Raw genomic sequence first — 16,411 nt, 5'->3', positions numbered from 1 at the left:
CCTGGTTTCAATCTGACTAGCAGTTCTAAGTTGGGAAAAGGGGAAAAAAGAGGCATAACAATATAAAAAAATATGTATGTGTAACACTGCAAATAGAACCATCAGCATTACTGAAAATAACATTAAAAATAATGATTTTATTTGTACCTTGTTCTGTAAAGATGCACTTTGTCAGTAGTGGTAAGAATGACACAAAACAAATTAGATGCGTTTGTTAATTTTACACTTTTTACCTCAAAAAATGTATAAATAAACTGTGTAGTGTACAATTTACTGTAAGGTTTTTCTTGCATGTACATTTTCTTTTAACACATCACAGATACAGAAATGTATTAGGTTACCAAATTTTTAGTTTTAATAATCGTTTTCATTTTATGATGATGAATCTCATTTACATTGTATCAATGCACATGTCCCATTACGGACCATGCAATTTTTCCCCATTTTTTGGGTTATTTTTGTCACTCTTACGACTACTGACAAACTTCAGCTATGAGTAAATGTGTGATGTTTTAATGTTATCCATAGAACCATTGACGATATTACTGACAGTTTTTTATATCATCACTCCTCTTTTCTCCTTTTTCAATCTAGGTCTGAAGTTCACTTCCTGGGCAAATCAAAACGAATCATCATTAATTAAAAAAAACGGTCATGATCCAGATGGTGTCTTTCGTTCATTATATAGGTTCGTTTGCACATGACAAGGATAATAAGTAACTGTGCCAAATTACCTGAAATATGCAGGACCGGCATCTGCAAGTGCACTTTGCCCAACCAAAGTTATCACCTACAGATCAGTGTTTATATATAAAAATGAAAGCATGACAGTGCATTTTATCAGATTTTCCATTTGTGTAATACATGTATCAGTAACATACATCTATATGTAGTATACATACAAAGGTTTAGTACGAGGGTTAACTGAAGGGTAATGCCTCCACCTTCGTAACTCTTCAACAGTTGGCAGCACTGGTATGCGGCAGGAACTGGCTTGTTCCGTAGCCTCTTCTCTCCTGCTCCAGTTGGTGGGAAGCCTTAGCATTGAACAGTTGTGTTGTTACAGTGTAAAGTATGGAACCCTGCGCAGACGGTCGGTCAATGTGATTTAAGCAAAGTGCAGTCATTGAATCTTGACAGCAGAAGGTATCACCCCAAAGGAGATTCATCTGAGAATGAAATCAGTTTATAGTGATTGTGTTGATGTGAGTACTGTGCGTCGTAGAGCGAATAAGTTTAAAGATGTTGGGGCGGGAACATCTGACCTGCATGTCAAACAAAGAGATGGACGTACTGTGGCAGCAGCCACCGAGCTTCATAAGCAAAATGTTGACAGATTGATTCAGGACAATCATCGTAACACGCAGAGAGATACTGCAAGCACAATCGGCATTTCACAAGAATGTGTGGGTCACTTTTCCTCTTCTCCTCGCAACATGGTGCTGACTTTATATCTATACTGTGTTTTATTTACCGAAATGTCAATAACCCCTGAATCTCTACCTCACTTCAGCAATGTAAGGCTGGCTTAATTCTGGCAGTTCTCCCTGAACTTGTGATCCCTAAAAATACAGGAAAACTGCTACATTAAAATTCAGCCAGTGCTGCTACTCAAAACTGTACAGCAATCTAAATGTAATTTTGTCAAATAATGGAGAAAAACTCTGTGGAGCACTAATAAGACACTGCAAGTATCTAAGTCATTCGAGGCTTTAGAATCTCACCTGCATCTCATCCCAGACATTTTCATCCAGCTGTGTCGAGCAGGAGACGTGTTGAGATGGGATGAGCAAACAGTGGCCCTCCACCATTGAGCGATGAGGTGGGACGCACAGGTACACCTGGAGGGACAGTAAACAGCCACAGTTTTAGGTTTCACATTGTGGCAGTCACCCATAAAACAATCACAACATTTACTAATAAATTATGAAGCAGAAGTAATGGTCGGTAGTTACCATGAAGAGGCAAAATGTGTACTACTACTGACAAACAAGTATAAAAGCAAAAATTTTTGGACTCGAAAGTTCCTCCTTCAAGGAGGGGAGCAGGATAGCTTAGGGAAGGTTAAAAATGAAGGGCAGCTCACTCAGACACCAGCATTACAAGGATTCTCACACTGTGCAGATGAGGGGAGACTGAGACAAATTGCGAGGTGTAAGAGACTGTAGGACATCGAAGATGGCACACTTGTAAGCACTGTGCCAGCTTCAGTCCAGAGATGATATGTGCAGAGGGAAGTAAAGATGCACGCTTAAGGTTACAGTTCTCTGTGGCAGGTAGAACGGCCACAGAATGCATAGTGTTGTTCATGTTTCGTGTTGCTACCGGATCTGGTAAGGTTTATAAGGGGTGTGAGAAGTGTCACATGTTGAGTGATTACTGTGAAAAAAATCACAGATGGTGCATACTCATGTGAGACAGCATTTTCAGCACCTGACAGAATTCGAAAGTGGCCTCATTGTGGCTCTATTTCTGCCCAGATGGTAGAATCGTACAATATTCAGATCTGTGGGGCATTTCGATGTAACAGTGGCCCAATGTTAGATTGCACAGGAGAGTAAGCACTAGCATGCTCACGTGGAGATTATGGCTGACAACATCCGATCATCCCACAAGGGAGAATGACCGTGCTCTATATCGAGTGCATCGCAACCCCCTCGCGTCAGCACATCTCATCCAATAATTGGCAATACTTGGGATTACCATCCTGAACTTAGGCTGTTGTTAACATCACAACACAAACAACTGAGTTTGGTGTGGTGACACGATTGGGAAGCACGGTTTACTGATGAATGGCAAAGCATTACGTTTGATAACGAACTGTGGTTCTGCACTAACCTGGGTGACCACATTAGGCGAATATGATAGCAACCTGGAGAGATGCTCCTTTCTTTCATTGGAAAGGCACAGCAGTGTTACTCCCGGAGTACTCGTGTGGGGCTGGATCAGAACCTGTCCTGACAATCACCAAGGCGATGATTAAAATAAAACTATGAGACTGGACAAGGAGACAGTACGTATAATATTGGGCTAAGGTCCAAAAGCAAAAATATGCAAGGTACTGATACCAAAGCTATGTTCTACGAGAAGTCTCTCAATCCTGGGCTTGAACAGGAGAGAAATAAAACTCATGGTTGCACTATCGACAGGCCATGTGAATTTCAAAAAACACGTACAAACAATGAGGATAATAGAAGAAGACCCCAAATGTAGGATGTGTGGTGTGGGCAAGGAAACTGCATCACATTTGATCTTCGAATGTGACGCACTGGAGATTATAAGAAACAGAATATTCAGATCGACCAGATCTGAAGAGATTGTGTCCAGCAGAGCACTGGTAAAGGATCTCCTCGCACTGTTCAAGGGCATTGGTTGGCTTTACTAGAGACACAGGGAATGATACCACACAATGAACTCTGTTTCGATGTGGGCAGCATCGGGCTCGACCAATGTTGTTTTTTTGCTTCCCTGAAAAAACCAAAATCAAATAAATCGTGTGAGGAACCACCACATATTACTTCAGTTCACAGCTGGTAGTGACTGAGATGACTCTAAAATATTAGTTATGAACTATAGAGGGAAACTGGAGAAATGTAGCAAATTAAGGAGGAGGTGAGACTTGAACAAACTGAAGGAATCAGAACTAGTTGTGAGTTTCAAAGGAGTGTATTGTGCCACAATTGACTCAATAGGGGAAGAGAACATAATGGAAAACGTTTTGAGATATGAAATAGTGAAGGCAAAAGAGAATTGAGTAGGCAAACCGACAAAGCCTCGCATAAAATCTTGAATAACACAAGGGATTTTGAATTTAATTGATGAAAGGAGAAGATATTATTACTAATGGAAATAAATGAGAGTGACAGAAAGTGCAAAATAGTGAAGCAGATATGGCTAGAGGTCAAATACAAGTTTTGAGAAGCATACATGACTAAGGGAAAGATATATATGATGCGATATTGCAAGAGGTATGAGAGAGCGAGCACAGAAATTGGTAGGTGAAACAAAGTCCCTGGAGTAGATGACTTTCCTTCAGAATTATTGATATCCATGGGAGAACTACAATGACAACTATTCAACCTGCTGCACACGCTGCACGAGACGTGAAACACCCTCGTGCTTCAAGAAAAATGTAATAATTACCATCCCAAAGAAGACAGGTGATGACAGGGGTGAATACTACTGTACCATCCGTTTAATACACATACTGCCATGAATCGTTTGCTGAAGAACAGAAAAACTGATAGAAGCCAACAGTGTGCAGATCAGTTTGCATTCGGAGAAATATAGAATCACACGAGGCAATACTGACCTTATGATTTAGCTTCAAATATGGACGCCAGAAATGGAAACACCTATCTGTAGATGCAGAAAACAATTTTGACAGGGATACACTCTTTGAAATTCTGTATTCAGCAGGGATAAAATATAGGGAGCGAAAGGTTATTTACAACTTGTACGGAAACCAGACTAGAGTTATGAGTCAAAGGACATGAAAAGGAAGCAAAAATTGAATTGTAGTCCATCTGTACACATAACAAACACTAAAGAAAACCAAAGGGAAATTTGGAAAGAGAATTAAAGCTCAGGTGGAAGAAACTAAAATTTTTAGGTTTGCTGATAACAGCATAATTCTGTCAGTGACAGCAAATGAATTCAAACGGTATGAAAAAGTCTTGAAAAGACACCAACAAAAGGAAAAGAAGGTGAATGGAATGTAGTCAAATAAAATCAGGTGACAATGAGGAAATTAGATTAGGAAATAAACCACTAAAAGTAGTACATGAGTACTGTTACTTGGGCAATAAAATAACTGATGATGGCTGAAGTAGAGAGGATATAAAATACAAACTGGCTATAGTGAGAACTTCTGAAAAAGATAAATTTGTTAACATTGAATACAAATTTATGTGTTTGAAAGTTCTCACAGAAGAATGGATGGATGGATTTCAAATATTTGGGCGTTAAACAGCATGGACATCAATGCCCTTCCACAAAGTTGTGGTACTGCGGAATGAGTAGTACTCTTCATAAAATGAAAAGCAAAGGCCGTATAACAATAGCCACAGTAGTAGAAAATTCACATAGACAGTTTCCAGTAAATCTAGCCACAACACTGTCACACGATAAAAGAATTAAGAAAATACTGGAAGTCAGTAAGAGGGCTTGTTGATTGTGGAACTAGTAGGCTGAGTCAACCACTAGAAACACATTAAAACATCCTCCACTTAAATAGGGAAGGAGCCATGCACCACACAAAATGCCAACAGTTTTCATGCTACTATTTTGTCATCACCCAAAAACTAGCGAAGTCCCTCAGTAGACCAATAGCTTTCCTGCTATCAGTATTCAAAACACAGAGGACTAAAAGATGGTACATCATGAGTGTGCCACTGAAAACACTGCATTATGGTCAGTCTCCTTGCCGCGGGAGGTAGGTGTGTGTCATTGGACAGTGTCTGAAATGAAGGCGGGTGAGGACCGCTTTGTCCCATCATGGAGTTTGAAAGGAAGTGCGCTGTGGGCAAACTATGGACTTGACAGGCTGCAGCTTGTTGTTAGCCACTTCCAGCTGCTGTCTTTCCCACTCTGTTGGGATGCTGTACTATACGGAAATGAAATGCGGACTACAAGCATTCAGACAAGAGAAGAGAAGCTTTCAAAATTCAGTGCAACACAAGAGCTCAATAATTAATGGCACGGTTCACAATAAAACTGGGGAAAAAGAAATTTACAGTGCAAACTGACTACCAGTTTGTAGGACGTATCCTGAGACATAAAGAATTGTCAGTTTGGTAATTGAAGGGAGTATGGAGGGTAACAATGTAGAGTGTGACCAAGGCTGGAATGGAATAAACAAGTTCAAATGGATGAAGGCTGTAGTAGTTATTCAAAGATGTAGAGGTTTGCACAGGGTAGAATAGCAGCAAGGAGAGCAGCACGAAACCAATTTTCAGACTAAAGAGCACAGCCACAACAGCACTGTGTGTATTGTGAGAATAAATCATTCTGGGTACTTCGGTCCAGTGGACAGTAATTGTAGACAGAAATAATGTGCTACACTGAATACATATTTTGGAGTGTAAATGGCATAACATATGTACATGTATTTTGACACTGTCCATACATGTTACAAGCACAAATAAACAAATATTCTACAACTAGTAAGGAAATTGAAAATCTCCAGTGGAATGTAAAAAAAATAATGAAAGGATAAAACTCGTCTTACAGTTGAGGCATCGAGTTGTCGGCAGGCAGTTAAGTGAGACTGAAAATGATGCTAAGCTTTGAGGTAGCTCCTTCTTTACAGCTATTCTGTTAGCCCTGAAGAAAGATTCGTCAGAAACCTTAGCACATCTCAGTTTGTAGTGTACATACCTACCTATGACCCAGCTATACATTACCTTTGCTATTCCACTATTTACATTCCATCGAGACTTTCCAGTAGCCAGTCACTCGGTACAGATACGTACAAAGCGAGACAGTGGCGGCAACCCACCTGGTCGCCGAGTGCGGCGATGAGGTGCTTCTGCAGCTGCCGGCCGCCCAGGCACCAGCGGCAGCTCTCCAGCGCCTTCGCCACCCACCTGCTGTCCGACACGGCCCGCCGGTGTTCCGCATCTGCACTCGGCCGCCCCGTCTCTGCAGCTCCACCCTCCACACCCTGCGTGTCACGAAAGTTAGTGACAGTAATCTGTAATCTATGTGTCGTAATCCCACATCTCAGGTGACATCAGATTGGAACAGAACTTTCTCAATATTGTCAGTGGCAGAGGACTGTAAGCGACAGAGATGCCGGTTACATGTTATCGGCTGTATTAAATTCTATTTAAGATTATATTTATTTATTTAAGTCGATCAAACTGTGGCCTTCTGAACCTACCTTACGTTGAGTACGGGTAGCAATGCACTCGATTGAAAGTGAGCTTAGACCTATCAACATAAAACAGTTCTTGTTTTGGTGATGATATACCTTCTATATTCACCAATATGATGGTCAACTGTGGTCCTGGAAAGGACCAAGATGATGTTTTTGGAGCGAAAGGATCAGCCGTCAGAGAAATCTGACGCCCAGGATACGCCCGATTGGAAGTCTTATCTCGGTCGGAAATCGTTGCAATCTTCTCGGAGGCTCCACTCTAAACAACCTAATTTGCAAACTAGCGGGGAGGCACTGGGGCTCACATCCACACGCTATTCACTCTTTTGCAATGGCACTGTGCTTCTCTACTAACGAATATGCTTCCCGCATCTGGTAAAGGTCATCTGACGCCAGACAAATAGACATTGCTCTCAACAAAACCTGCAGGTTGGCCCCAACTGATAAGCTCTACTACCTGGCTGGAATAGCGTCGCCATGGGTATGTAGAGTAGTAGCTGCCAACAAGGAGAGACTGAAAGTGGAACAGAACAGTGCCCATCCACTGCGCAGACATAATCCACCACAGAAATGGCTGAGATCGCGAAAGAGCTTCCTGAGGACATCTGAGAAGCTCAACATTTCACCAGACAAGGCGAGGCTGGAGTTATGGAAGAAGCTGATGCCTCACCTGCACGGATGGATGCCAGAAAATGAAGAACTATCACCTGGACACAATGAGAGCTCTTGAAATCACCACCAGAGGTTAGTGCTATTGCAACAATTTGGTTACGTGTTATTCATTGGACTGTTGCCTGTAAACACGTGCTATGTCAGTGCTCTCGGAAGAGAGCTTTGGCAGTGACATGGCTTTGTTGTTGTTCCTGCATAGTGATTTGCGAAGATGGAAAAAAATTGAGACTCGAGCAGTGATTAAGTACTTCAGAAAGAAAGGTATGAAAGCAAAGGACATTCGTGCCGATTTCCAGAACACTTTGGGGACTGTGCTTCTTCGTATCCAACTGTTGCTAAGTGGACAAATGAATTTAAATTTGGTCAGGAGAGCTCAGATGATGATCCGTGCAGTCGTTGCCCGAGATGCATCACTACTCCAGAAATCACTGCAAAAGTGCACAAAATGGTCGTGGAGGATTGCCAACTGAAAGTGCGTCAAACTGCTCGTGCTTACCAGATGTCATCTGAAAGGGTATATCACATTTTAAATGAAGATTTAGAAATGAAAAAATCATCTGAAAGGGCCTTGACTCTTCACGCTGGACCAAAAACTCATGAGAATGGATTTCTCACTATAATGTTGGGCCCATTTTAGGAGAAACGAACAAAATTTTTTGTGCCAGTTTGTGACCACAGATGAAAATTGGGTGCACTGCTATACCCCAGAGACAAAACAGCAGTCAATGCATGGAAACATGCTGATCCTGCACCACCAAAGAAAGCAAAGACAATTCCTTTGGTGGGAAAGGTCATGGCATCACTGTTCTGGGATGCAAAGGGGATTCTGTTTGTAGATTATCTCCCCACTGGGCAAACAATTACCGGAGAATACTAGGCGAACCTCCTCTAAAAAATGCAACAAAAGACATGCGAAGAAAGGCCAAGTTTAGTAAGGAACAAAGTCATCTTCCATCAAGACAATGCATGCCCGCACATATGTGCCGCCATTGTCGTGGCAAAATTACACAAACTAAGGCATGAACTGTTGCCACGCCCGCCTTATTCACATAATATGGTGCTGTCAGACTTCTACCTCTTCCCAAAACTCAAAATTTTTCATGGTGGATGAAGATTCACTTCAAATGAAGAATTGATAGCTGGAGTTGCCAACTATTTTGCAGGCCTGGAGGAAACTCATTTTCGAGATGGGATCAAGGCACTGGAACATCACTGGACCAAGTGCACTAATCTACAAGGAGACTACATTGTAAAATAAAGTTTCAGTGATGAAAGTACTTTTTTTTCTATTCCATTCTGAGAACTTTTCAAACCACCATTGTATATATACATTCTTTCTTTAAATGTACATGTTCTAGGTAAGGATTTCTTAAGACTGTTGTAAAATGTCAACTGAAACTACCAGTTACTGTAACGAGTCACAATCCACTTTTATGTTTGCAGGACAGTTTTTATATGAGTAACTGTTTAGCCTAACTTGCATTCCCCGACAGATCATGCCACAATATCTACTGTTTGTAACATCTCAGCTCAAGAGCGAACCTTCACATTATCTACACACAAGATAAACATTTTATGTCAGCCATTGTTTAGAAATATTTGGTAACAGACACAATTTTTAAAACAAAATAATGTATACCACTAACTTTAGCACCACTCAATACTTTCCCCCATTAGCATTCTCATAACCAAGATTCACTCAGCATTATTTACATATACCAACTGTGTGTGTTAAAACTGCAGCATCCACACTAATATTATAAATGCAAAAGTAACTCTGTCTGTTATGTTTTCACAACTAAATCACTGAACCAATTTGAATAAAATTTGGTATGGAGATAGCTTGAACACTGAGGAAGAAGATAGGCCACTTTAGAAAGTGTGTAGTACATTATATTTATTGATTTAAAGAACATAATGTGACACATGGTACAATAATTACTCTTTGAAAAAGCTATTTACTCTCTAGCTTTTGAAAATGTTTTCATTTTTTGATATTTGTTGGATATAGATTCCAGCTTTTATGCAAAATACTGTTTCTTGTTGTCCAAACATGTTTTAGCACCTCTGTGCCAGCATCATCAATAGGTTTTGCTTATTGCACAACTGTAAAAAGTGAACATATTTTAGGTTGTAACTGACCTAGCAAAATGAGGCCTAAAGACAGTTTTTGTTCATTTTTATTCTTACCTTGATTTTGCAGATGACAAGTTATTAGTGCAGGTCACCATACAGAAGATCCTGCAAAAATGTATAATGTAAAATCAAGGTGTGAACAAAAACTGTCTTTAGGTCTCATTTTGTTAGATCAATGGCAACCTAAAATATGTCCACTTTTCACTGTTTTTTCAATAAACAAAACCCGCTGATGATTGCACAGAGATGCCGATATATCTTCAGGAAACAAGAAACAGTGTTTTGCATAAAAGATGAAACTTATATCTAATAAATTTTTACTGTAAACATGGGGGGACAAATACAAGAGCTGCAAATCCAAAAGATGAATTTGAGGTCTCTTCAAAAAATACCAGAAGATTCATTATTTCAATTCAATGGTGTGTTGCAGTGAAATGCGGTTGGCATCCCTGCACATGCCTGTGTTTAATGTGTGACTGCTGGAAGTTTCCTCATTGTATACCTGTTAGTTATTGTTCAGTGCTGTATTGGGTAGAACATTGAGTTGCACAGTTTGTGAATTCTGAGATAGCAGAGTTAGATGAGCAACACGTCTGCATTAAATTTTGCATGAGTCTCAAGAAAACCTTTACAGAAACACAGCAAATAATGTGATAAGCCTACAGTGATGGGGGCTAATGTTGCACTCTGTGTTACAAATGGTTCACATGGTTTGAAAATGGCCCTTCAACATCTACCGATGATGCTCATGTCAGAAACAGCAACAAAATTGTGTGTTCCTATTGAAGACTGACTGTCCAAGATATTGCAGAAGAATGAAACATTTCAGTTGGATCATGTCATGAAATCCTAACACAGCATCTTAGAATATGTCGTGTTAACACAGCATCTTAGAATATGTCGTGTTACCACCAAGTTCGTCCCGTGGCTCAATAGCCGAGACCAGAAAGACCTTTGCTCACAATCTGTGAAGAGCTTTTGGATCACACAAACGAAAATGAGATGTTCCATAAGAGAATCATAAGTGGTGATGAGAGATGAGCCTACAGTTATGATGCTGAGAGTACATTCCAATCTCAACTATGGATCTCCAAGACTCAAAAAAAGCTCATAAGATCAGGTCAAATGTCAAAGCCATGCTGATAGTTTTCTTTGACTTTGAGGGATTAGCTCATCATGAATTCATGCCATAGGGACAAACCGTTAATCGATGATACTATTGGGGTGTTTTGCGAGAAAATGTGAGAAGGAAACAGCCTAAAATGTGGCAAGACAATTCATGGCTCTTGTATCACAATAATGCACCCACACATTCACCCCAGTTGATGTGTGACTATTGCTACCTCATCCTCCATGCTCTGCAGACCTGGACATTGGATAGACGAGATAAAAGAAAATTTGAAATCCAACAACAGGCGTACCTCTACTGTTTCTGGAAGTGTAACCAACATTGGGAGCGGTGTATCAATTGTGGAGCAGAGTATTTCAAAGGCGACCATACACAATCAGTGAAAAACTATGTGTAGAAAAATTCTGTGGATAAAGTTCCAGAATTTTTTGAACAAACTTGGTACTTTTTGATATGTTCCACATAATATGGTTCAATGTAATGAATACAAGGTTTCTACAATCCTCTTCGTGTTTAATCCACACTTCCATACTAATACCAGTATTATTAACTGCAAAAGTAACTCACTCTGTTACGCATTAACAACTCAACTGCTGAACTGATTGGTTGGAGATAGCTGGAACCCCGAGGAAGACCATAGACTAATTTAGAGAGTTGTATCTTTTTGAGTATTACTAGCATTTTTAAATGTGGTATATGTGAGCGGCATACAGACAACACTGGCATGTTGGTTGATGCCTCTTAGAGTCTAGATATTAGTCTGCGACAGTGCAAATGAAATGTTATTGTGCATGTGGTTTGGATGCATAACTGGAGAGTTTTGGTGAAGATACAACAATAAAATCAGACGATAAGCCTGAGAATCATATTTAAAACTATTACTAAGTCTTGAAAATGTAATTCCGATTTAGTGCATAGTTCCAAGTGATATCAAGCTGCAAAAGTTAGTCAAACCCAAAAATATCGGACAAATCTCATGTCCACCAAAACTTGGATGCAGAACATCAGGCAGGCTTTGGAGGTACAGAGGCAGTAGAATAGTCACATGCCCATCACATTTTAGCTTCCAAGATGCTTGAAGGCTCTCAATGACGTCATCGTTTAAAGCCTTTACAAGTGGAATGTAAGAGGCTTTTGGGGAGACTACATTTGATTATGATCTATTAACTGTATATGTCAATCATAAATAAGTCATCTTAGAGGGATGAATAAAAAATGTAGGTACTATAAAGCATTAAAATGGAAGGAAGAAATGCTATGTAAATGTTGCTCTGGTGGCAAAATCCTATATCCAGTACCAGGTGAGCCAGAAAAATCCTTAAAAGCTCCACTTCTGCATGAATGTAATGAGTCAAGGCATTTTTTAAATATAATTAGAAAATGTAATGCATGCTGTCGGATGTGACATACAGAAAAATAATAGAAACACTTTCATTTTGTATGTACATATGGGCATTATGTACTTTTTTTATACTTATGTCTCTACACCTCTATATCCACAGACATGTCATAAAATTACTAGCTTGCTTACTCACCATCACTCATCATAATAAAACTACTGATACACGAGCAAAGCAGCGGGTAACAGCTACATTTAGGGGTGTGGGGGGAGGGGTGATTATATGCTTAATGGCCCTCAACTCTGTCATAATGAAACTGAATGTCTCAAAACATTCTACTTCTATATAAGTTATCATTTGCACATCTTTCCTCTGCACCTCTCTTTCTGAATGTTACACAAATTTACCACTGTTGGCAATGTTATTATTATTATTATTATTATTATTATTATTATTACACATTTTTGCACTTTTAAGCTTCTAATATGCCACCTTTCATCTTCAGTTAGTTTAGTCTATAAAAAGTGTATATGATGTAATACTACAAGAAAATAAGCAGCTGACTGCTGGCATTACTTGTATTTGTATTAATGTTTGTATATGTAATCAAAAACTTCCACATGGATTAAAAGTTTTGCACTACTTTTTCCCCTCTGCTACCAGACAGTGACACCAAACAGTGACACAACTTACTTAAAAGTCATACATACAACAAATAAATACCTTACTAATGAAATGTAATTGATACAAATCCAGCTGATTATGGAGGTTTAACCCTCAGAAACAAATTAATATAAACTGTGACTAATTAAGAACTTACCATTTCAATGGACACTGCACTTCAGTTTTTTTTAAAGTTTTTTTATTTATGTTCAATACTACTTTCTTTGGAGCCACACCTCCACTTTCAAGAACTACATTGATGTCTTTTTGGGAAGTAAAAATAAATAAATAAATAAATAAATAAAAATTAATTAGTCAGGTACCATCTAGAGTGATTTCATATTCATACTGAGATCTAGCCATATAACATATACATCTGGCACCTGTAGTATAATTTAAGTTATGAACCTGGGCTAAACAAAATAGTGCACATGATAACTCCTCCCACCTACCTTTGCTGAGAGCTTCACAAACTCTGCCTGCTGGTCTGCTGCAGAGATGAATTTCTCGCGTTGGTACTGAAACAAAATTAAGCAATCGTAGATTTGAACTTCTTATTAACACACATTCCCAAAAAAAAAAAAAAAATGTGGCAAGTGATACAACTTCTGCAACACAAGAAAAATTATTAAACTGGAAACACTTTGCTGATACAATATCATACTGACAGAAGTTTAATTTTAGAGCACATACAACTATATCGATATTAGCATATCTGCCACTAGGAGATATTACATGTAACAATAAATATAACAACACTGTACAAATAAAGACATGTTTTATAATAATACCAGTAAATTTTGTGGAATTATTAGTTTTGTGTAGTTTCAGTATTCACATAACTATTAGATGAAAATAATCTAACTAACAAATTATTTCCATTTCTGACTGTGGAACAGCTGTGAACTAACCTAACCTCCATTTTTAGGACAGCAAACTTGTGCATCTATTCTAAAATCATCACTAATTGAAGTGTAAGATAAAATAATTGCTCTTACAAATTGTGTGAATGTAATTTCTGTAAATAATTTTAATATTCTTTCATAAATAAAGCTATTTTTCTCACATAATTTTGATTTTCTGTTACAAACACATTTTATTCTGCAAAGTATATAAGACCAAAATCTACATTTAAATTATATAGTGCAAATGCCATTATGTAATTCTCATTTTTGAGCAAATTCATCAAAAACTCACATTTAGAAATTCCTTTACCTCTGAATACAGCTTTTTAACAGAATACCGTAACTGACATAATGGAGAATGGTGCAAATAGCTACAGAATCATCAATGTGAGAATGTCAGTGTGATTTTTATTTGAGATGACTAATATATTCTACACCTTGTCTAGTCGGCCTTGCGGGTCTCCCACATTGTCTCCTACGCTCCTTGGAGTATGGGACCTCATTATCATCATCATCGTCATCAATACATTCTACATGATTAATGGTGCTGGTCACTTCTGGAGGTGCAGTTATTATGCCTACTGCTGTACAATACCAGAAAAAGTGCAGCTCATCTTGGCTGTCTCCAATGGCTTCATTGCTTTGGGAGACTCAGAACAAAAGCATACTGATATCCCTAAAAATTCTGAAACAGTTTGAAGTACAGAGTTTAAGTTACAAACTAAGTATAAGAAGAAAAGTTTTAAGAAAAACAAGGAGGTATTGTTTTTGGGTAGTAGTTACAGGATGAAAATGTAAGAACTGCTTCAGAATTCTTTGGGATTTGATTACAAGGTACCCATAATTTTTCACCCAAGTGCAGCTATTACAGATGTCACCTGTGATTCAGGTGCTTTGGGGAAGGATGTCGGAAAAGGAGATCATGTAATAATATAACTGTTTGTATCATAAACTCAATCACACAATTGAGAATGACAATAGCCACACTACTAAGAATGCTCCTCACACTAGTGTGAATATTGTGTCACTCTATGAGTGGTACAACAAGTTCTGGACGAAGTGTTCTGTGGAATGTGTCAACACATAGGTTGCAAAATCACTCAGGGGAGAGGGACGTTCACACACAAATGTGACTGATGCAGTGCCTCTCGCTCGGTTGCAACTGAATCCAAAAGTCAGAGCTGCAGAATAAATATAATTACAGTTGAAGCCTCTAACAAAACAATATGTGGCAGCATGGACAAAGCCACTGGTATTAAAGAATATGCTTTTAGTGTATTCCACGAAACACAAGCCTGAAGACCTCCCCGCAGATTAAAACTGTGTGCTGTAACCTGTGAGGATGTGTCGTGAGTTATGACTAGATAGCAGTCGATAGAACAGTTGTCCATAAAAGGCAAATGTCCCAGCTCTGAGTTCTGGATCAGCACCCAGTTTCAATCTGCCAGAAAGCTTCAAACCAGTACGCACTCTGTTGCAGAGTGAAAACTCGTTCTGAAATCAAAAACTTCATTAGTGAAATATATGAAATCCTCATATCCATAAAGAAAGAGAAAAGGATAGATGGACTGTCGGCAGACTTCCTGTGCAGATTAGAGCATCACAGAGAAATCACTTAAACTGAACAGACTCATTTAGGTTCGTGTGACCTGATACTGTACTACAACAGAACCAGTGCATATTGGATCATCAGAGGTAAATCTTTTAAATTGAACAGACTCATCTTGGTTCGTGTAACCTAATATCGTACTACCACAGAACCAGTAAGAAGAAAGCAGGAGTGGCTACCGTCTTTACTCAAATCTAAGCCGCACTTTTTTTCCAGTTTTTGTAATCCAAAAAACCGCCTGCAGCTTAGAATCGAGTGCAAAGCAAGCGGAAGTTCTGCCGTTGAATATATGTAGCGCTACACAGGCATGCTTTGTAGGCACAAAGATAAATACTGGCGCCAAAACCTCTGCGGCGGTAAATAAATTTAAAAAAAAAAAAGGGGAAGACGAGCTTTTTTTCTCCGCCCCGAGTTTCGACCACTGCATTCTCATACATTATCCAACGAAGTAAATATAAATTCCGTATTGTTCATCTTCGAATGTAGCAGAATTACAATGTACTACGAAAATCCGACTGGCAAGACTGTTTGGGATGTTTGTCAATATGGCCAACTCTACGTTCTGAATTTTTTCCTACCTGTGAGAAGTGATGGTTGCTAATAAGAACCTGATGAAAAGTGAATCACATACTGTATTCGCTTCACCATAAAAATAATACGAATATAAACATTTTGCCATGTATTCTTTCGTGTTTGCTACTATCTCATTTAAATCCTGTCTGCCTAATAAACTACAAAACTAGAGTGAGACAACAGCAAACGCAGAAGAATATACAAATCGTGTCATGTTTATATTTGTATTATTCTTATGCCTAATAGTGATACAGTCAGAAATGAAGCACGGCAACTGACTAGATTTTTAAATCTAAGATGACTCTAATTTCTGTGCAGAATTTGATGTACTAAAGAAGCTGCCGCAAAGATTTTCAAACGGAGAAAAATTTTCGCCTAACTCTCGTTCAGAACATGTTCTATCATACGCAGTCTATTACTTGGTTCTTGTTGATCATTATCAAAGAAAGCAGCAGTGTAAGTAACAACAAATAGCATTCTCTTGCCATTGTTTCGCTAATGAGA

General features: G+C 38.8%; 1 protein-coding gene across 5 annotated transcripts in view; it reads right to left on the bottom strand.

The window, feature by feature from the left end:
• Positions 1-16,411, bottom strand: part of LOC126106578 (CWF19-like protein 2) — a 217,646-nt gene that overhangs the window by 87,497 nt on the left and 113,738 nt on the right. For all 5 annotated transcript variants that reach the window (XR_007523369.1, XR_007523368.1, XM_049912923.1 and 2 more), the window contains exons 9-11: positions 13,273-13,338; positions 6,500-6,664; positions 1,725-1,841 (exon numbers count right to left, since the gene is read on the bottom strand). Coding sequence is in view for 3 of the 5 variants with exons in the window: in XM_049912923.1 (XP_049768880.1) it covers positions 1,725-1,841; positions 6,500-6,664; positions 13,273-13,338 (348 nt within the window). In the remaining 2 variants the exon portion in view is untranslated. The remainder of the gene's footprint in view (positions 1-1,724; positions 1,842-6,499; positions 6,665-13,272; positions 13,339-16,411) is intronic.

This window comes from Schistocerca cancellata, chromosome 10 (assembly GCF_023864275.1).
Source record: "Schistocerca cancellata isolate TAMUIC-IGC-003103 chromosome 10, iqSchCanc2.1, whole genome shotgun sequence".
Classification (NCBI taxonomy): Eukaryota; Metazoa; Arthropoda; class Insecta; order Orthoptera; family Acrididae; genus Schistocerca; species Schistocerca cancellata.
Note: the sequence above shows the minus strand (reverse complement) of the source record. Positions and strands in the feature narration are given on the sequence as shown.